At 39.5% G+C, this 17,098-nt stretch overlaps 1 protein-coding gene across 7 annotated transcripts in view; it reads right to left on the bottom strand.

Moving 5' to 3' along the window:
* Nucleotides 1–17,098, bottom strand: part of AFF2 (ALF transcription elongation factor 2) — a 363,928-nt gene that overhangs the window by 15,393 nt on the left and 331,437 nt on the right. For 5 of the 7 annotated variants that reach the window (XM_057424103.1, XM_057424100.1, XM_057424098.1 and 2 more), the window contains 5 exons: nucleotides 15,547–15,671; nucleotides 9,327–9,558; nucleotides 7,268–7,407; nucleotides 6,676–6,739; nucleotides 2,499–2,635 (listed from right to left, as the gene is read on the bottom strand). In XM_057424103.1, the coding sequence (XP_057280086.1) occupies nucleotides 2,499–2,635; nucleotides 6,676–6,739; nucleotides 7,268–7,407; nucleotides 9,327–9,558; nucleotides 15,547–15,671 (698 nt within the window). The remainder of the gene's footprint in view (nucleotides 1–2,498; nucleotides 2,636–6,675; nucleotides 6,740–7,267; nucleotides 7,408–9,326; nucleotides 9,559–15,546; nucleotides 15,672–17,098) is intronic. The other 2 variants (XM_057424099.1, XR_008974179.1) reach the window with 2 other exon arrangements.

Raw genomic sequence — 17,098 nt, 5'->3', positions numbered from 1 at the left:
TCTACCTTCCTCCAACCACCCCCGTCATCAGCCCCCATTTTGCAGCTGTAGCACAGCACCTCATGTGCTTTCTTCATGTCGTATCTCACCTTCTCTTTGGTACTGTTGTTCCAGTCATATTGAATAAATCTGATCAAACACAAATAAATATGTTTTTGGGATTTCCAGTGTTACAATAGGGCTTTTAGTGTCACCATTAACTTTGAAACACCTTTGACAGTCAGATCTCTGATACTCCCAGTCTCTGATGTTTCACTTGCTTTCACAAATAGGTGTCTGATGCAGATACTCAGGGCAGACACAGCTAATGCAAAAGGGGCAAATGGTGCCTCTGATTAAAATGTGAGAGTAAAAGTGAGGAGTAAAAGTGAGAAGACTCCTATTTCTTATCTTACAGTAAAAAAATCTACCTTAACATTAGAAGCCACATTGAGAAAGTGCGTGTGCACAACTGCATTCTTGGTTTCTACATTCAGCACCCACATTGTTTCTACATTCCCACCCCATTGTGGCAGTGAATTTGTCCATGGAGTGTATTTGAACCTGTACCAGCCTGCTGCTCACCTGCACAATCATGTTTGACCACTGACAGCAATTAAATGGGCAAATCTCACTGGCTACCCACAAGATGCTGCATACAAGAGTTGGTAAATTGAACTCTGCCTTTGATGGTAGGTGGTGGAATTAATCTCACTTGACTTCAGCTCATTAGAAATTGGAGATCTACTATAACAAAGTCCTCCATATTCTTCTAGAGCCAAAAGCAGTTCAAAAAGCAATCCAAATATAGTTCAGGTGCTGCTTCTGTGCCAAGGTCTATCTGTCACAGAGCCTGCAGCAGGACTGTGCTGATACAGGAGCTAGTGGGAGGATCAAGGCAGCAGGGCTGTGTAGGCTGAGGAGTACCAGTTGCTCCAAGATGCAGTCATACATGCAGCTGACTCCATCCAGCACCAGTGGTGGAGGAGAGCTGCAGGTATCACCCACTTGTGAGCTACTCCTAGAGCTGCCATTCTCGCAGTTAAGTAATGCATGTGGTGTGGCTCTTAAATGATGAAGATTTTTGGTCCATCCACTTCTGAACAGACAGAATGCTGGGCTAAGCAACAACATTTTCCACTGTGCCATGTGGCTTTCTTAAAAAATAAAGATACATGTGGGCTCCTATGAAGAAACTCTTACTTCTTTAAAAACAATTTATCCTGCCATACAACTGTAGTTATGTAGTTCAGGACTCAAAGTACTGTGCTGTTTGCTGTCAGAGTGCAGGCAGAGGTAGACTGCTCCTTTTCTTATGCCCTCTGCTCTCGAGAGTTTAACTTGGGTCCTGAATGTTGAGTGAACATAACTTTTCTTGTTAAGTAATCTCTTCAGAGTTTCTTTCTTTCTTTATGAAGTGTAGGATGTAAAAACATGTTTTTAAATATTTAACAAGCACATTATTTACCTGAGAGTAAGAGCTTCTTAAGATCTGATACATTTTATTATGTAAATACCTGCTTACTCAGAATGTAAGCCATGCATTATTTCTGGCAGTCCCCATTAGCTAATCTGGCATCTTAAAATCCTGCATGTTAAAAAAACACCTTTGTCATATTAAAAATCAAACATTTAGGGCCTGATTTGCCTCTTTTTCTTTCTTTTGTGAAAACTAGCAGTAATTACGCTGACATTAATGGTGTTATTCCCAGCACACACTGGAGAAAGCAAAGGTTCATCACAGTGAAGAGGAAAAATCTTGTTGTTCTACTTATAGGTAAATTTAATCCTGCTTGATTTCACTTTGGTAATTTGTGCAAGTAAAGCAAACAAGCCCTTAGTTACTCAGGAGACCATTATTTCTACAGAGCCAAGACTTTGAAACAGCTACAGGGAATAGGAGCAGATTTTAAAATAATAATTCAGACATTTTATTAGTAAGTTAAAGCTCTCTTATCCATATTCTAAGCCTACAAAACTGTATTTAAACTAATTCAGCTGGTTCACATTCCGTTAACATTAAAAAATATACTTCCTTAATACAATACACGCAGAAAGCTTATTCTCTATGATCTTATGTGCCAAATTTCAGCTTTTTTCTTTTAACAGCCAAGTTATAAACCTCTAAAACCAGGGTTTGTAATAGAAATCCTGACAGACTCACTTTAATGTTTTGAATTATAAAACTACACCTTTTAAAAAGACAAGTGTCATTGCCAAACAGTGAAATTACTATACTTTACTTCCACCCACTACATTTCAATTTTAATTTTATGAATATTGCAAATTATAACACTCACATTATAACCTCTAAAGGGGATAATTTATAAAAGCAGTGTCCATCAATTATAAATTTTCCATGACATTAATAAAATGGCAAGAACTAATTATGATGACTTCTGAGATGAAGATGCCTTGGACAAATCATTAATACGTCGAAATGGTATTTTTTAAAACATAGCAGGTTCTAATTATGACTGAAATGAGATGATGAAAATGATCACAGAAAGGACATTAACCTGATGAGTTCCACAGTCTCTGAGTACATGGTGTATGGAGATTTAGCTTCTAATGGATCTCGCTCCATAGCATTCCCACACTCGATGAAGGAGAGGGCAGCATCAGCATAATTCACTGCTTTGCCGAACTTCTCCAGCTGAAATGGGAATGACACCATCAAGAAAATCCTTCAGCTTTGATTTCCAGGTAGACACATTTTATACAAAGCAATATTAGCATTAGGATGAAAGCAAAGCAACGCTGGTAGTTAAGGATGAATTCATACAGTAATTAAGGCAGGGACTGTGTTTTCACCAGATCTTTTCAGGTAGTATACAGCCCAAAGCTCCACAGAGGAAAGTCAGTGTATGTCCATTGACACGCATGGATTTATACAGTCAGTGAGGGACACTAAGCATGTCTGAACAAATTTATATCCCCCCTCGACATACGAACTAAGTTTGAATGTCAAATTACAACCCCATGTCACTTGTCAGACATTGCATTCTGTTAACTGCTGACCAAAAGAAATAATCTCATCACTTATGTGATGATTGAAAGAGCAGAAACAAAAAAAAAGGGAGAAAATATAGCACTGCTAAATATTTTATTTTACTAGGCTTTTAGTGCAAAAGGTTTTAGCCCTCATAATGGTTGTGATTAAACTGACTTAGACATACTGATTTCTTTTTTTATGTGTAATGAATATTATATATGACATTTTTATAGTAAGTATTTTATAACAGTATTTAACATTTTCAATTTTTGATAGCTGGATGTAAGAATCCTACTAATGTGGCATTTGATATAAGAGATCCAATATATTTTAAATAATTTTTCAATTTCTTTGTATGTCTCTATCAAAATATTTTTGATGCATCTGCGTATGTTTTCCATTCACAAAATGGAAAGCCTATCCTAGCAACATATTAAGCAGAACATTTAGTATTGGTTCAAGGTAACAGTATTTGTGCCTTTGTGGCTACTTCTAAACAATCTTTGCAACTAACTCCCTCTGCATACGTTCAATTTCAAGTTCTGCTTTTGTGCACTGATTATAACCTTTGTGTGCCTTTGTATAACTGATAGGTATTACTTGAATGACCACAAAAGGGGAATTATTTCTAAGTATTTTCTCCCTATTCTAATGGCCACTTCTCAGCATATTCTTTGAATTCCTTGCTTCAAGTCTTCCAAAGATTACTTTTTGTGGTATTTAAAAGAAGGAATGTGGCTGCAAGCATATTTCATACAGACACACAGTTTGAGCCAGAAATGGGATCTGATCCTGCCCTTTGCTCCATGCTGACTCCAGGAGAGTAGGTGGAATTCCTTCAGCTCATCACAGCTCAACTGAGAACAGAGTGAGGTCTCCAAGATCTCTTCCATATGTTACAGTCAGTTGCCAGTGCACCAGCCCATCCACATTAGCTGACTCCTTACTGGATCCAAAGATAGGTTTTCCTGGGGTCACTCCCATATGACACAAAATCCTAGAGTCAGTTAGGTTGGAAAAGACCTTTAAGATCATCAAGTCCAACCATTACCCCAGGAGTGACAAGCTCACCAATAAACCATGTCATTGAGGGCCTCATCTACATGGTTTTTGTACAATTCCATGGACAGTGATTCCAGCACTGCCCTGGGCAGCCTGTTCCAATGCCTGAGGACCCTCTCTGTGAAGAAATTGTTCCTAGTATCCAATCTAAACCTCCCCTGGCACAGCTTGAGGCCATTTCCTCTTGTTCTATCACTTGTTCCTTGAGAGAAGAGACCGACCCCACCTCACTACAACCTCCTTTCAGGCAGTTGTAGAGAGCAATAAGGTCCCCCCTGAGCCTTCTCCTCTCCCCGCCAGGTACCTCAGCAGTTCCTCATCACACTTGTGCTCCAGACCCTTCACCAGCTTCATTGCCCTTCTCTGGCCCCACTCCAGCACCTCAATGTCTCTCTTGTATTGAGGGGCTCAGAATTGAATCTCAGGATTCGAGATGCAGCCTCACCAGTGCCCAATAAAGGGGGATGATCACTGCCCTGCTCCTGCTGGCCATGCTGTTGCTGATATAGGCCAGGATGCCTGAGCACAAGCTGGCTCATGCTCAGCTCTGTCAATCAGCACCCCTGGTCCTTTTCTGCTGAGCAGCCACTCTTCCCCAAGCCTGCCCTTCACCAGAAATCTATTTTCCATACAAGCTCAGAAAGAGCACTGCCACAAATCCCATTAACATTTGCTGACACATTTTGAGGTCACATGCATTATCTTTCTAGCCACCGCAACACATCTTTCAATGCCGTGTGTGCTTTGTCATGTCAGCACCGAGTAACCAGAAGCAATTGTTTCCATAGGACTACTAACACTACGGGATTCCACAGCAAATGTGTTACATGGAGATAATTTGTGTGCAGCTGTATTGGGCTGGGTAAAAAAAAAGAAGTTGAGACCTAACTAGTGGAAAGAAAAACCAGATACTTTGTTCATGGGTATTTCTATCTGCCAACAAGTTGTATTGTACCGTATGGTCCCACATTCCTGTAACAGCACTCGGGGTGTCAAACTGCATGTGACAGGCAAGGCTTGCCTGCAGGCAGCAGCATGATGTGCTGTGCCTGCTCCTCTTAGTTCTGCTTGAGAAACTCCCCTGCTTCCGCAAGGCATAGTCAAAGGTAAGAGGATGGGAGACAGGTCAACATTTTCTTAGTGAATCAGGCTGTGGAGGGAAGTGGATTGACATAGCATGTTGAGATCATCAGGAGCCTGAGCCTGTAAATATTTGCTAGCATGGAGCAGGCATCCCTGTGCCAGAACCATGTGTATTTTCTTTAAAGGTCAATCAGCTGTGGGGGGTGCTGTCAGTCTGCTTCTGCCAGCCCTTCCTGCATGCAGATGTCAGGGCTCTGGCTGAACATGCTCTGCTAAGCTGGGCTGCAGGCATCAGTGCAGGCCACCTCCTGTAACCGGACATGTCGGGAGGGATGACTGCTCACTTACTGACAGCCATGGCAGGCTGCCAAGAACCTGAACCCACCTCCCACTGCAAACACACTTGGTAACACCGTGCCCCAAGTCAAAAGGCAGCCTGGAGAGCAGAAGCAGGCAGCCTGATGGATCAACTCTCTTTCAGCTCACTGACAGCAGAGGGAAAGCCATTTTATTTTAATTTCTTTTTGTTTGGTGTTTAGAAACATAGCATGATTGGTTTGGTTTTTTTTTTTTTGATAAAGACTTCTTTCCAAGAACAAAATCTCTGCTGTGGAATGATAAAATATACATGCAACACTCCAATAAAGTGAGAGGTAAATAATTACCCAGTTCTTTTTCAGTTCTGATTTTGAGGGGCAAAGTGAATGGCTACACCCCATTTTGGACATTTTACTTTAAATAAAGAGAGGACTCAAGTTCCACTAAGCCTGCCTAAATGAGCTGCTGTTCTGTACTCTATGTAAACTACAGGAACAAAGTCCTTACCTACAAAGCAAATGGCTATTAAAGGCACTTCAGTGCTAGCAATAGCTTGGACTGAACAAGCTATAATAGTCTGCCAGATTAAGTAGTTTTATCAAAACCAAAATACTTTGCAAAATTAGCTCAATCTTACTGGAATTTCATTTGGGGTAAAATGAGATAAAAAGCTTTCCCAGCATTGAACTACCTCATTGCAAAACTTTTTGGGAAGTAGTGTGCTGAAAAGCCTAAAAGCATGCAATAAAAATGAATGTACTATTTAAAAATCAATTGTTGCAAATTTTAAACAATTGGATTGGAACTATCAAACAGTTTTACCACAAGATAATGGGGTGGAGGGTGATCGGCTTTTCTTAATTTTCTGTAATGGAATATTTCAGCACTTCTGGTTTAAGCACAAAGTAAATAGGAAACCAAATTTCAAATACACATCATCTTTCATGAAATTATCTTACATCCTTAATAAACAGTGTGACTGTTGCACCTCAGAAGAGATACCGACTATTGTAAGGAGCTTCTTTTTGGGGGGGGAATGAACTGTTAAAGGCTAGGAATGGTGCTCAGGGTTTGACTTGCTGTGGACACTGTATTTATGGAGTACAATCTGAAGCATACTTTAGCCAGTATCAGGGTTCCTCTTGGTTTCTGAGACTTTAGATGACATTCAGAATAGACATTTTTGTAACACCCAGTTCCATAGTGGAAAGAGACAAAAATCCCCCGTGGTAACCTACCAATGCATCTGCTTTATGCTTTAGCTTCTTAGCCTCCTGCATGTAATAATCCGCATTGTGAAGCCTAAACAGACAAAATCAATTATTTCAAGTCTTTGTTTTCATACAGCTGGACAAACATTGTTTGAGAAAATTGCTGACTGCTTCCAAGAGCAATTTCAACATATACACCCACTTAGCTCTACATCTTAACCTGGTATTAATCTAAAGCTGCTGTATGCAAAGATATGATGGGCAACTAGAATGTAAAATAACTAGCTGAAGAAACTGGATACTCAAAGGACCCATTAATGTTTGCTGAACAGAGGAAAAGGAAGAATATTTTAAATTAAGTATTAAACGTTTCCATTAGAGGAGCTAAAATAAAATAAAAAAAAAAGAATTACCGTGAATCAACATTCATGATCTAAAAACATTTATCAACTGAGTCTTCATTAGTCAGTGACAATAGTTCATTTGTAAAGATTAAAACTTTGTGCAGCACTATCCACACAGGTGCCCAATGCTAGTGTTATGATCAAAGATAATCTCTTTCACTGGGACCTCTGCTTGCACAAAAATCCCAGCTAGCACAGACGCCAATAATACTTACACATCATCAAATGTTATTTTGGGTCTTCTGGTCTCAGAATTCCCATTGGAAAGTGTTGGCATTGCAGACCAGATGTCTGTTTCTAGATGGCTAGTGTCAAGAAGAGGGTTGGCTGTTGGTGCATTGTGAGATTCTTCCTCCTAGATCAAAAAGGACTGTTACTAACTCTTGATAGTTCAAGCAAACAGCTTCCAACAATGGAAGTGCTCATATGCACTCTTCACAAAAAAAACCCATACAAACAAAAGACTAAGGCACAAATTATCACTTGTTTATACCCAACTACATCCAGGTTACCTCACAAAACCACCCTTCTATCCTTTATAACATAAGCCTATTAGGTTAATTAGGCAATACGACTCTACCTCTGACCCATCACCTGAACTCATTAACTTACACTCCTAGATGAAATCAGCGCAGATGCCACAGTGTGACTGACTAGAAACACTGCTGAAAGCAACATTGGGGAAATCTAATGCAGAAGGGCTGGATGTAAACTTGACTTCATTCAAGGAGTATCACACTAATGTAACTATTTTTCTATATTATTATTATCTAACTGTAAGGTGTCTGAAAAGTCTGCTCAGATTTCAGCAAGAAGTGGCTTCCTCACCCTTGCGGCACAGAACAGAGAGAAGAAAGGAAAGCAGAAGTCAGGAGTTGTGACTTTGCACTGATTAAAACCAGAAGCATAACTGAAACTTTTTAATCAGGCAGCTGCAACTTGCAAGCTAGGTCCACAGCCAGATAAACTAAATTACAGATGAACCAATGAACTAGGAAAAGAAGTCTAACATATTTTAGAACACAAATATGTCATATATCAGGTTAATAGATAAACCAAGGATAAATCTGACTAGAGATGCTGGGAGCAAGAGGAAGTGGCCCTGCTGTTTACATAGCATTGTGTATTTGCTGACATATGCGGTTCATTTTGGCATTGATTTCAGTTGAAGGCATGTGTATTAGTCTCGCAGCTTGAAGTGACACAATGATATCAGAAAGCAACAGGGATGAATGAACAAGGTGAAGTGATTTGTCACCTACGATCCAATGCAAGTTGTGAGTTTTACTATTACAGTGCAGGGTAACAACCTCTCACGAAGCATCGAACTGTGAGAAACGGGGCTACGTGTGTCCTTTTCTGTGGCAGAATTTTCTCTTGTCTTTTAAATTTGACAAGATACAATTTGATACTAAATGATATGCTTGAAACTCAAGAGGGTTTATTTAAAATGGGCCCAAACCCTCAAGTTTGCCTGTTTAACCTAAAAGGGGATAACAAACAGATGTGAAACTTTACTTTTTTTTTAGTGAATTTGCTATGCAGTTTCTAGGCTTGGCTCTTTTTCATGTATTTTCAGTAAAAAACCTCATCTGAATCTGGTGAAAAGCAAGCAAACAAGAATTGCCTATATTAAAAACTTTGAACAGGAGATGGCCCTAACAGAATGATGGTTTGGTTTGTTTTTTTTGGGGGGGAAAAAGCCAACTATTTACATGGTATCTGAAAGCTTATACACATAATTCATGGATATTAGATGTAAATAAACCTAACTGCTGGAAGCTGGGAGACTGCAAACCTGAGACAAGGTATTTCCATGTTGAGTGTGCTATGGACAGGTAGTTTTTTGTTAGATTTTTATTGTTTACTTTAGTCCACAATATTCAGTATAACTACAGTACTTAATTCTAGGTGAGAATCTGGGGAAATTATTCAAATGATGGATACCAAAATTCTTGAAGCTTTATTTTTGAAGAGTTTGTGCTATAGCTACAGATCTAAGGGATTAATTGCAGCTAGCTGGTGGCTGCAAAGCTCTCCTCTGAGGCTCTGGGACCAATACACAGTGCCAAGTAAATGCCCGATGCTGACCTAAAAATGGAACTTACAAGAGTTGCTTATGACCAGCTCTGCAAAGATCCACTCGTTGTTGATCTTGAGTGGGGCTACATAAGCATTTAAAAATAGATACTGAGGGGGAAGAAAAAATCAAACAGAACAAAGCTAAGTTAATTTTATCTTGTTCACTTCCAACAACTGAGGTCAGTTACTTACACAGATTCCTTTGGGGTTAGAAGATTTATTTTCATTCTTTCTGTGTTTAGAAACAGAGGAGGAAGAGCTGCTGGTCTGAGAGGTGTTTGTGATGTTTGTCTCCTGGCTGAAGGAGCTGTTGTCACTGCTGTGCCGCCGGTGCACAGGCTCGTCCAAGAGTGGGGATAACGGAGGAGGGAACAGCTTCTCTTCTCTTTTCTTTGCCACCTTTTTCACTGAGTTACCGCTGCTCCTGGGACACAGATAAGAATCAGTTGCATTTCAAGAATCTCGGTTAATCCTCCATAGAACCAGGATTATATTTACTGAGAAGCCTGCTCTACCCTCAAATATGTCCTGCAGTCCCCATGTCCTAGGAACTAAGTCAAAAGGAAATAGGCAGGGAAAACAGAAGAGCTACCTCTGCCTTTTCAATGGCTGCAGAAGCCTCTTGCTTTGGAGGACAACTTCCAGTGCATTAGTATAAATTGTCCAATTTAAATGCTAATTTGAGTCAGTCTTCATTTAAGAGGTCACAGAGGTTCTGACTCAGCAAAGTGCTGGAAAGTTTTATGCATGGGGTTAGTTCCTTTGACATCAAGTATGACTATTTATGTGTTTAACATTACGCATCTTCTTAAGAGGTGGATTAGGACCCACATAAGCAACCTCTGCAAAAAGCATAACAGCACATGGCACATGAACCAAAAAAAAAAATTTATAACAACTACAAAATGATAACCATAATAATAACAAGATAATAATTATTTGACCTCTAGAATAAAACCAATGTTCAACACTATATTAAAATGATACACTGTAGCTGGTAAAAGCCCTTGAGCAAATATTGGTTGATGAATTGAACTTGATTCAGAAAATGAATGTGGTTTTGACATGAAAGCTCAAGTAATATGATAATCTGTTGTCTGTTTTATGTACAGAAATTGTTAGCTGGCTAGAAGTAGCAGCTGTGATACACAGTAAAGCCCCAAAAACCTCACAGACCTTTCTCCCCTCAAATCCCTCAAAAAGGATAAAAACAGAACCCAACACCCTGCTGTTTAACATGTTAATCTGCTCATAGATTTTTATTTTAGGTACTGTCCCAGCTCAGCCAATAAAGATAACCTGAATTTTAATCTTTTGTTAGACATCTAATATTGTGCTACACGGTCATTTACTTTTCATGATTATTGACCAAAATTTCAATAACAAATTAAGTCACAAAGAATTTGTTTCCTTCCCAGTCACTTTCAGTCAGTGTCAGGAATTACACATCTACTTTGCCTTAAAGTAACCAGGGAAAGAGGGGAAGGCAAGCCAAGCTTCTTTGCTCCTCATTCTGGAGCTCTCTTATTCCAGCCTGGCTTCTTTTGCAGTTTTGCCAACAGTATCAGGATCCACACCTACTTTGGTCATTCCCATTTGGTCATTTCGTGAATATAAAAATAGGATATAAAATCTGGTGATAGAAGACTATTTTAGTTTATCTGTAAAATCAAACAATCTCGCCATGTTTAGGGTTTTATATCTCTTCTAATCAAAACTGTTTGGAGTGCAGCAAAGTTAAAAGTATCTGATTTGAAATTCTGATATTAAAGATCTTCAGACTAAAGGAATCAAATAAGCACAGAAATTCATGTTGCTTTACAGTAGGACTGGTATGGATCCTGTCCTGCTCAGAAAACACATGGTCCTGATCAAAGGAAAGCAACCAGATTGGAAGACACTGGCAGTTCTTTGAGGAGCCTGATTTTATGTGCATGTGGACCTGCAACGGCCTCCAAAAAGTTCTTACTTGCAGCCTCATCTGTTAGCTTTCTGACCCCCAAAGGGCATTTTGGAACTCAGACGTATTTACCACAGCTATAGCGCAATAACACTGAACTTCTTCCAGAAGAAAGTTTTCCAAAGGAGGGCATGCCCAGGAAAGCATGCAAGTTACCAGATTGTGCAGAGGCAAAGCAGACACAGTTAATGAAATCCCAGGAGCAGAATTCAAACCCGCTGCCTCCCAAATGAGTGTCCTACACAGGGAATCCTGAATATGCACATACAGGTTGGAGCAGACAGCAAAACAGTTCTCTGGGCTGCTGTGCATGGAGGTGTGTGGAAGTCTCCTTTCTCCCTGGTACAGCTTTGCAAAGTGAAGAGCAACCACATCTGGTAGATCTCAAAAGCATATGAAGAAAAACTTGTGCTACTGGCCAAGACCCCTTCAGGTTCTGACTCTGCACTGCTAGTGAGGTTCCTCAGCACACCCATGGATATTTCCAGGGCTAATGCAGGACTCTTGCTTGCACAGAGTCTACAACTGCACGGGGAAATTTAAGGCATATGTGAAGTAATTGAAGCAACATTGCTCAGCTGTACACAGAGGTGGAGGCATCATGAGAGTAGTATCAGAAAAACTTAAGGTGGCTGTAGGTGCCATGACTTAAAACTTCACCAGTTATCTCCTTCTCTGGACTTAAATATAAGAGGGGAAATCAACATACAGGTGCAGCTCCTCAGCTCTGGCACACACGTCATTCTGTGGGTGGGAAGACTTAACCACAAAATAAAATGAACTTGAGGATATTTTTTTTTTATAGAACTCAAAACTCCAATACTTTATGGTTATAATTCTATTTATTTTGTTTTTTTCTTTTCTATTCTTTTTTCCCCTGTTGCCTACTTAACCCTATGAGTTTTTGAAGGAAGTAAGCCAATAATTTATTTAGCAATGTTACCTCCCTAAGATTTACACCAAAGCATTTATGTTAAGAATAACCTCTATGAACTAGGTTGTTACCAGCAGTAAACCAGATTGTCACTTTGCTTTGGGCTGTTAATGCCTAAGAAACTGGTCTTTGATTGCAGTAATTGCTAATTTTGAATGAATTTATTGCAATAATTACCAAGACTCAGTGGTTTAATTTCTGACATGATTGTTAGTTAAACTAAACATAAAACCTAGGGAGAAACACAATAAAAGTTTAAGGAAAAATAGAAGCAGAACTGATGGTCTTGTGGCTGCAGGGTTTAGTTTTTGTGACTGAAAAGGCCAATTATCAAAACCCAAGAAGGATCCCCATTTTTTTTTTTTTTTCCAACCAGGTTTCTTCTGGGGCAGAAAACAAGCAGGCAACAAGAGGTCACTGCATGAAGGAGAGAGAAAATTTCCATTTCCTCTCACATTTCAAGCTGCCTTTCTTTACCTTTTCTTTATGCACTCCTTGTGGTATTCAGTGGCATCCCTGGCTTATTAGTGACACAAAACCATTGCCTATACCAATCATTTGGTTTTTCTTTGCCTCAGCTCTCCCTGTCCACAATGAAATGCTGCATATAGATGGCTGTGACTACCCAAAAGATCAGCTAATATGTGCTGCCAAGTATAGGTGCATCTTCAACTACAGGTAAAACAAAAGGGAACAGGACATCTTGAAAACCAGGCTGAAATGCTTGCCTCAGACAGACTTCCAGTGTGCCTGCTAGACAGCAAGCATGTTTCACTGGTACAAGTCCAGTTTGAAATTCAGACATTCTGCACCAGCAAAGAACTCTCTGCATTGTTACAAACTGCTAAACACTGGCTAACAGTGCTCTGGACTGGGTCTACCAATCAGGTATTCAAATATAAAGGGTATTCAGCAGCACACAGAATTAATGCCTAAATTAAAATTGCTCTGGCAAGCAGGTAAATACGTAAATAATCCTCTGCTGCAAAGCGAGCAGCTGACCTGACAAAAATCCAGCTTCACAGCAGTGTTTCAGCTTGAACTACTTGGATAAAACACAGCATCATTTATTCCTTCACTTGCTATGAAATATCAGAAACAAGGAAAATACAGTAGCATTTGCTTGAATAATTTTAAGTGTCATGTCAGATTTAAGAACAGGCATCAGCCCCAGAATGTGTGAGGGAAGAAACAGAGAGATAACCAGTTGCTTATAAAATGACTACATAATACAAACCAGCTCTTAGCTTGTGTGAACAGCTTTTAAGTTCGTAATTGACCACTTGAAACTTCTACACTAAAATTGTATATGTAGTCATAGAAACTTGTGGAAATTAGGCATATAACTGTCCATATTAGAAATGTAACCCTTTAAAACTAATTGTGCATCTTTGCTTGCTTTATGAGCACATATATTTAGGGAAAGATTATGAGGAAATGTATTCAAATGTCTAAACCATGGACAGCAAGCTAGTGAGAGCTGTAGAGGCATGGTGAAAGGGGGCTGTCTTTCACCAATTCCTGCATATTCCTGAATGCCTCCAAATTTCAGCCTAGAGGTCATAGTCTTCCTGTCAAAAGACTCTTCTATCTATAAAAACCCCAATGAAAGTCTCTGAAGGCTGTCTTGGGGAACTTGGCGTGTTGGCACAGGGATGAAGTTCTAACACGAGAGACTTAAGGGTCCTCCCAGGTGGGAATATCCGCCATGGGACATACCACCTTCTTAATGGATGAACATCACCATCATGCCTGTGGCTGAATCACCCTGATTTCTCAAAGTTCTTACATAGAGATTTAGGAGTTCTGAAAGAAATGTAAAACTTTGGGAATAAAAGGAGAAAATGGCAAAGCCTGTCTTTCAACCTCTTACCACTGAAGTGTTATTTTCCCCCATGCCCTTGAAGAGTGTACTTTCAGCTTCCCCTTTGTTCTGCCTCCCCTTAAAACTCTACCTAATCCTCTGAGGAACAGAACCACTCCTGACTACTTAAAAATAATCTGGGGCTCTCCAGAAATTTGTCACCACACAGTTCAGCCAGCTCCCTAATCTTCTGGGAAATATGTTGATCTCTATTCAGTTGCACATTGCTGGGAGTTGAAGACCTGAATTATCAAACAATATTGCATTTGTTTCAAGTGAACTCAGAAAACACTAATAACAAATGCAGTGTGATCCAGGGCTCAATCACTGCGGTGAAAAAGAAGTCAGAAAATTTTGTTTAAAAACTTGAGGCAGACAAGACAAAAAGCTGGCATATGGAAATAATTATTGATGGACACAACTGTATTTTAACAGAGAATACCAAGCTCCAAGGAATCAAATTAATGACCTGGAAAACAAGCTCAAATTAAGAAACATCAGGTTGGGGGTGGATCCTTAGGGCTTGCTGGTGACAAGTGTAGAAGGATTTTTTTAATGGATTGTGGAGGTGTTGGGGATGGATAATCCTTGATTCCCCCTGCAATATATCTCTGCATATTGTATTTCTAGCAATTACAATCAGGCAACACCCATCATGATCTTTATCAAATATGCAACATGTTACAGAACACACTGTAAATTTCAACTCATCTGCCTTTTTCAGACTCCAACTGACTTTCCCAGTGGTAGAATGAGGGCTTAGCTCAAGGACTTAAGTTAGTCCTTGGTATTTATATACTAGGATAAATAAAATGATGCTCAACCTTCCTTATGGGTTTTAGATTTTGTATGCTATTTCATAAACAATCTTTGAAGTTTATCTAAATTTAAATACTACTACACTCAAATTGTTTTCAGAAGTACATTGAGGGTTTGATCCTCTGCTTGTCCCAGCAGAAAGAAATGCCTCGTCTCAAAACTGTAAAAGCAAAGAATTGATGACAGAAGGGAACTGAACTCTTTGGTTATTTATAGAATGTTAATCTTGTGATTATACTAATCAGAATCATTATTTTTGTGGCACCTGTTTGCTCAAGCATTATAGTCATCTCTCAAAGACATTCTGAAAGGCACAAGGTATCTGATTACATGTCTGTAATCAAATACAAAGGACATGTCTGAAACATTAAGATTGGTCACCCCTGGCATGGCTGTACACACAGTTAAAGAATAAGAACCACTGAAGTGAAAAGCAAAGTCACTATTTTGTTCAATAAATCAGAAAACTGTCTCTTATGAAAACAATTTAAAACAAATAAATTCCAGGCAATCAAATAAAGCCCACTTTTAGTAGGATCTTCTGGCCATAGGGGTTAAGGATGATGGGGCAATAAAGAACATTGAAAAGACATAGTATGGGGTAAAAGAGCACACCAGGATTGCGGTGGCATTCTGAATGCCTGTGGTCCATCAGAAGGATGAATGAGTATCATCCAAAACCACATGGAACCTCTTCCTGAATGATGGGAATAGTGATGCTGGGTCACTTACCCTTATGGGCTGTAAACCACACCTGGGTCTACAGCAGAGACATTTATAGAACATTACCATGAAATCCCTCATGAATGTTATTTGTAAAAAAAACCCAACTTACTCTTTAGTGCTGGTTAATCTATGATTCGGTATTGGAGAGATACAAGGTGGGAGCAGGCACGAAGCTGAAGAGTCCTCCAGACGCTGTTTCTTGCTTTCAACAAAGGTATCCAGGCTTTCTGTCTGCTTTAATGAAAAGAGTAGAATTTGAAAGATTCAGCATGCAGTTTCACTTGTTATTAAGAAGGGCTCAGGAATCTCAATGCATTTCCTTTACAGTAGCAGCAGTTAAAATACTGGTCTAAGAGAAGTGAAAGTCACCTGAAATCAGGGCTAAATGTGCTCCAAACATGATACATGAAGTTACATAACAAATGACATAGCCAGATAATTAAGCAACAAAATGCCTCATATGCTGTAGTTATCTTCTGTAGTGCACTGGAATGTAATTAATAATTCAGATGGAATGACGTGATAGCACCAAATCTTACTCAAGTAAATAGCTTTTACTCACTGACTTAATAGAAGTTGATGGGAAAACTTCCCTTAGTAAGTATTCCTCACAGGACTAGAAGACTGGAGTACCAAGCTGGGGTAGTCATTAACAGCGACAGCTGGTTTAAAATTTGCTTTGAAAGATTCCCTGATGCATGACTTTTGCGCCTGAACTAGGATGATACAAGCAAAGCTGATTACTGCTCTGTCACTGGAACCTTCATATCAGCCTTTGAGCCCTCTAGTAGGTGGCTAAAATAAATCTTTTAATAGCATGATTTAGAAACAGAAATCAGGCTCTCCCTACCCTTTTTCAACTGATGATATACCCTCAAGTCATCCTAATTGGCTTGTTTCCCCTTGGGAACAATCACACAGCAACTGAATAGGCTGTTCCAGAGGGTAACTTATGTTTGCACAGTCCCAGAGTGAGATTCCTCATTTTTTTTTTTACTTTCTGATTCAAATTATGAGGTTCCATTTTTCATGACCATGTTATTTTTCCTGGGAGCCCTCAGTTTAGTTGCCAATACTAGCCAAGATTCCGTCTCCATCATACTGACACTCCATTAAGGTACCTAGCAAGAAGGTTTTTTGCATTATTAGTATGCACCCTGGTGTACTTATACATACACATAAGCATGGACATTTATGCATCCCTTTTCTTTCCTCCTTCTTTCTTACATATCTGCCCTTAGTGTACAGCTAGAATATAAATTGAATAAAAACCTGCTGAGTTTACTCATGTGATTATTTCCACTTAATTCAACAGGGAAGGAGCCAGTGCAGTGACTCATGTAGGCAGGGGTGCAGACCCTGTGTCTGCCTGGCATTGTCTGTCTTTGTTTAGTTAACTCTCTCGTACCACTGGACTGCTCAAACTCAGGATTTCAAGAAGTCCACTACAACAGACAGCTGAAGTCACACTCACAATCATTTATAAAATCTGGGGTATAAAAAAACCCATGCTATGATGACTTCTCACAGACAGACCAGAGCACAACCATTCCAGCTGGAAAAACTGACTGCAAGAATTCATTTATGATATAAAACTTCAGGATTTGTTTTTCCGAATACACGTTTAGTTTGATGTGCACTGTCATACCCCACAAGATAGG

This window comes from Pezoporus wallicus, unplaced genomic scaffold, assembly GCF_028554395.1.
Source record: "Pezoporus wallicus isolate ANWC-B61680 ecotype Strahan unplaced genomic scaffold, APGP_CSIRO_Pwel_v1 contig_8075, whole genome shotgun sequence".
NCBI classification, from domain to species: Eukaryota; Metazoa; Chordata; class Aves; order Psittaciformes; family Psittacidae; genus Pezoporus; species Pezoporus wallicus.
Note: the sequence above shows the minus strand (reverse complement) of the source record. Positions and strands in the feature narration are given on the sequence as shown.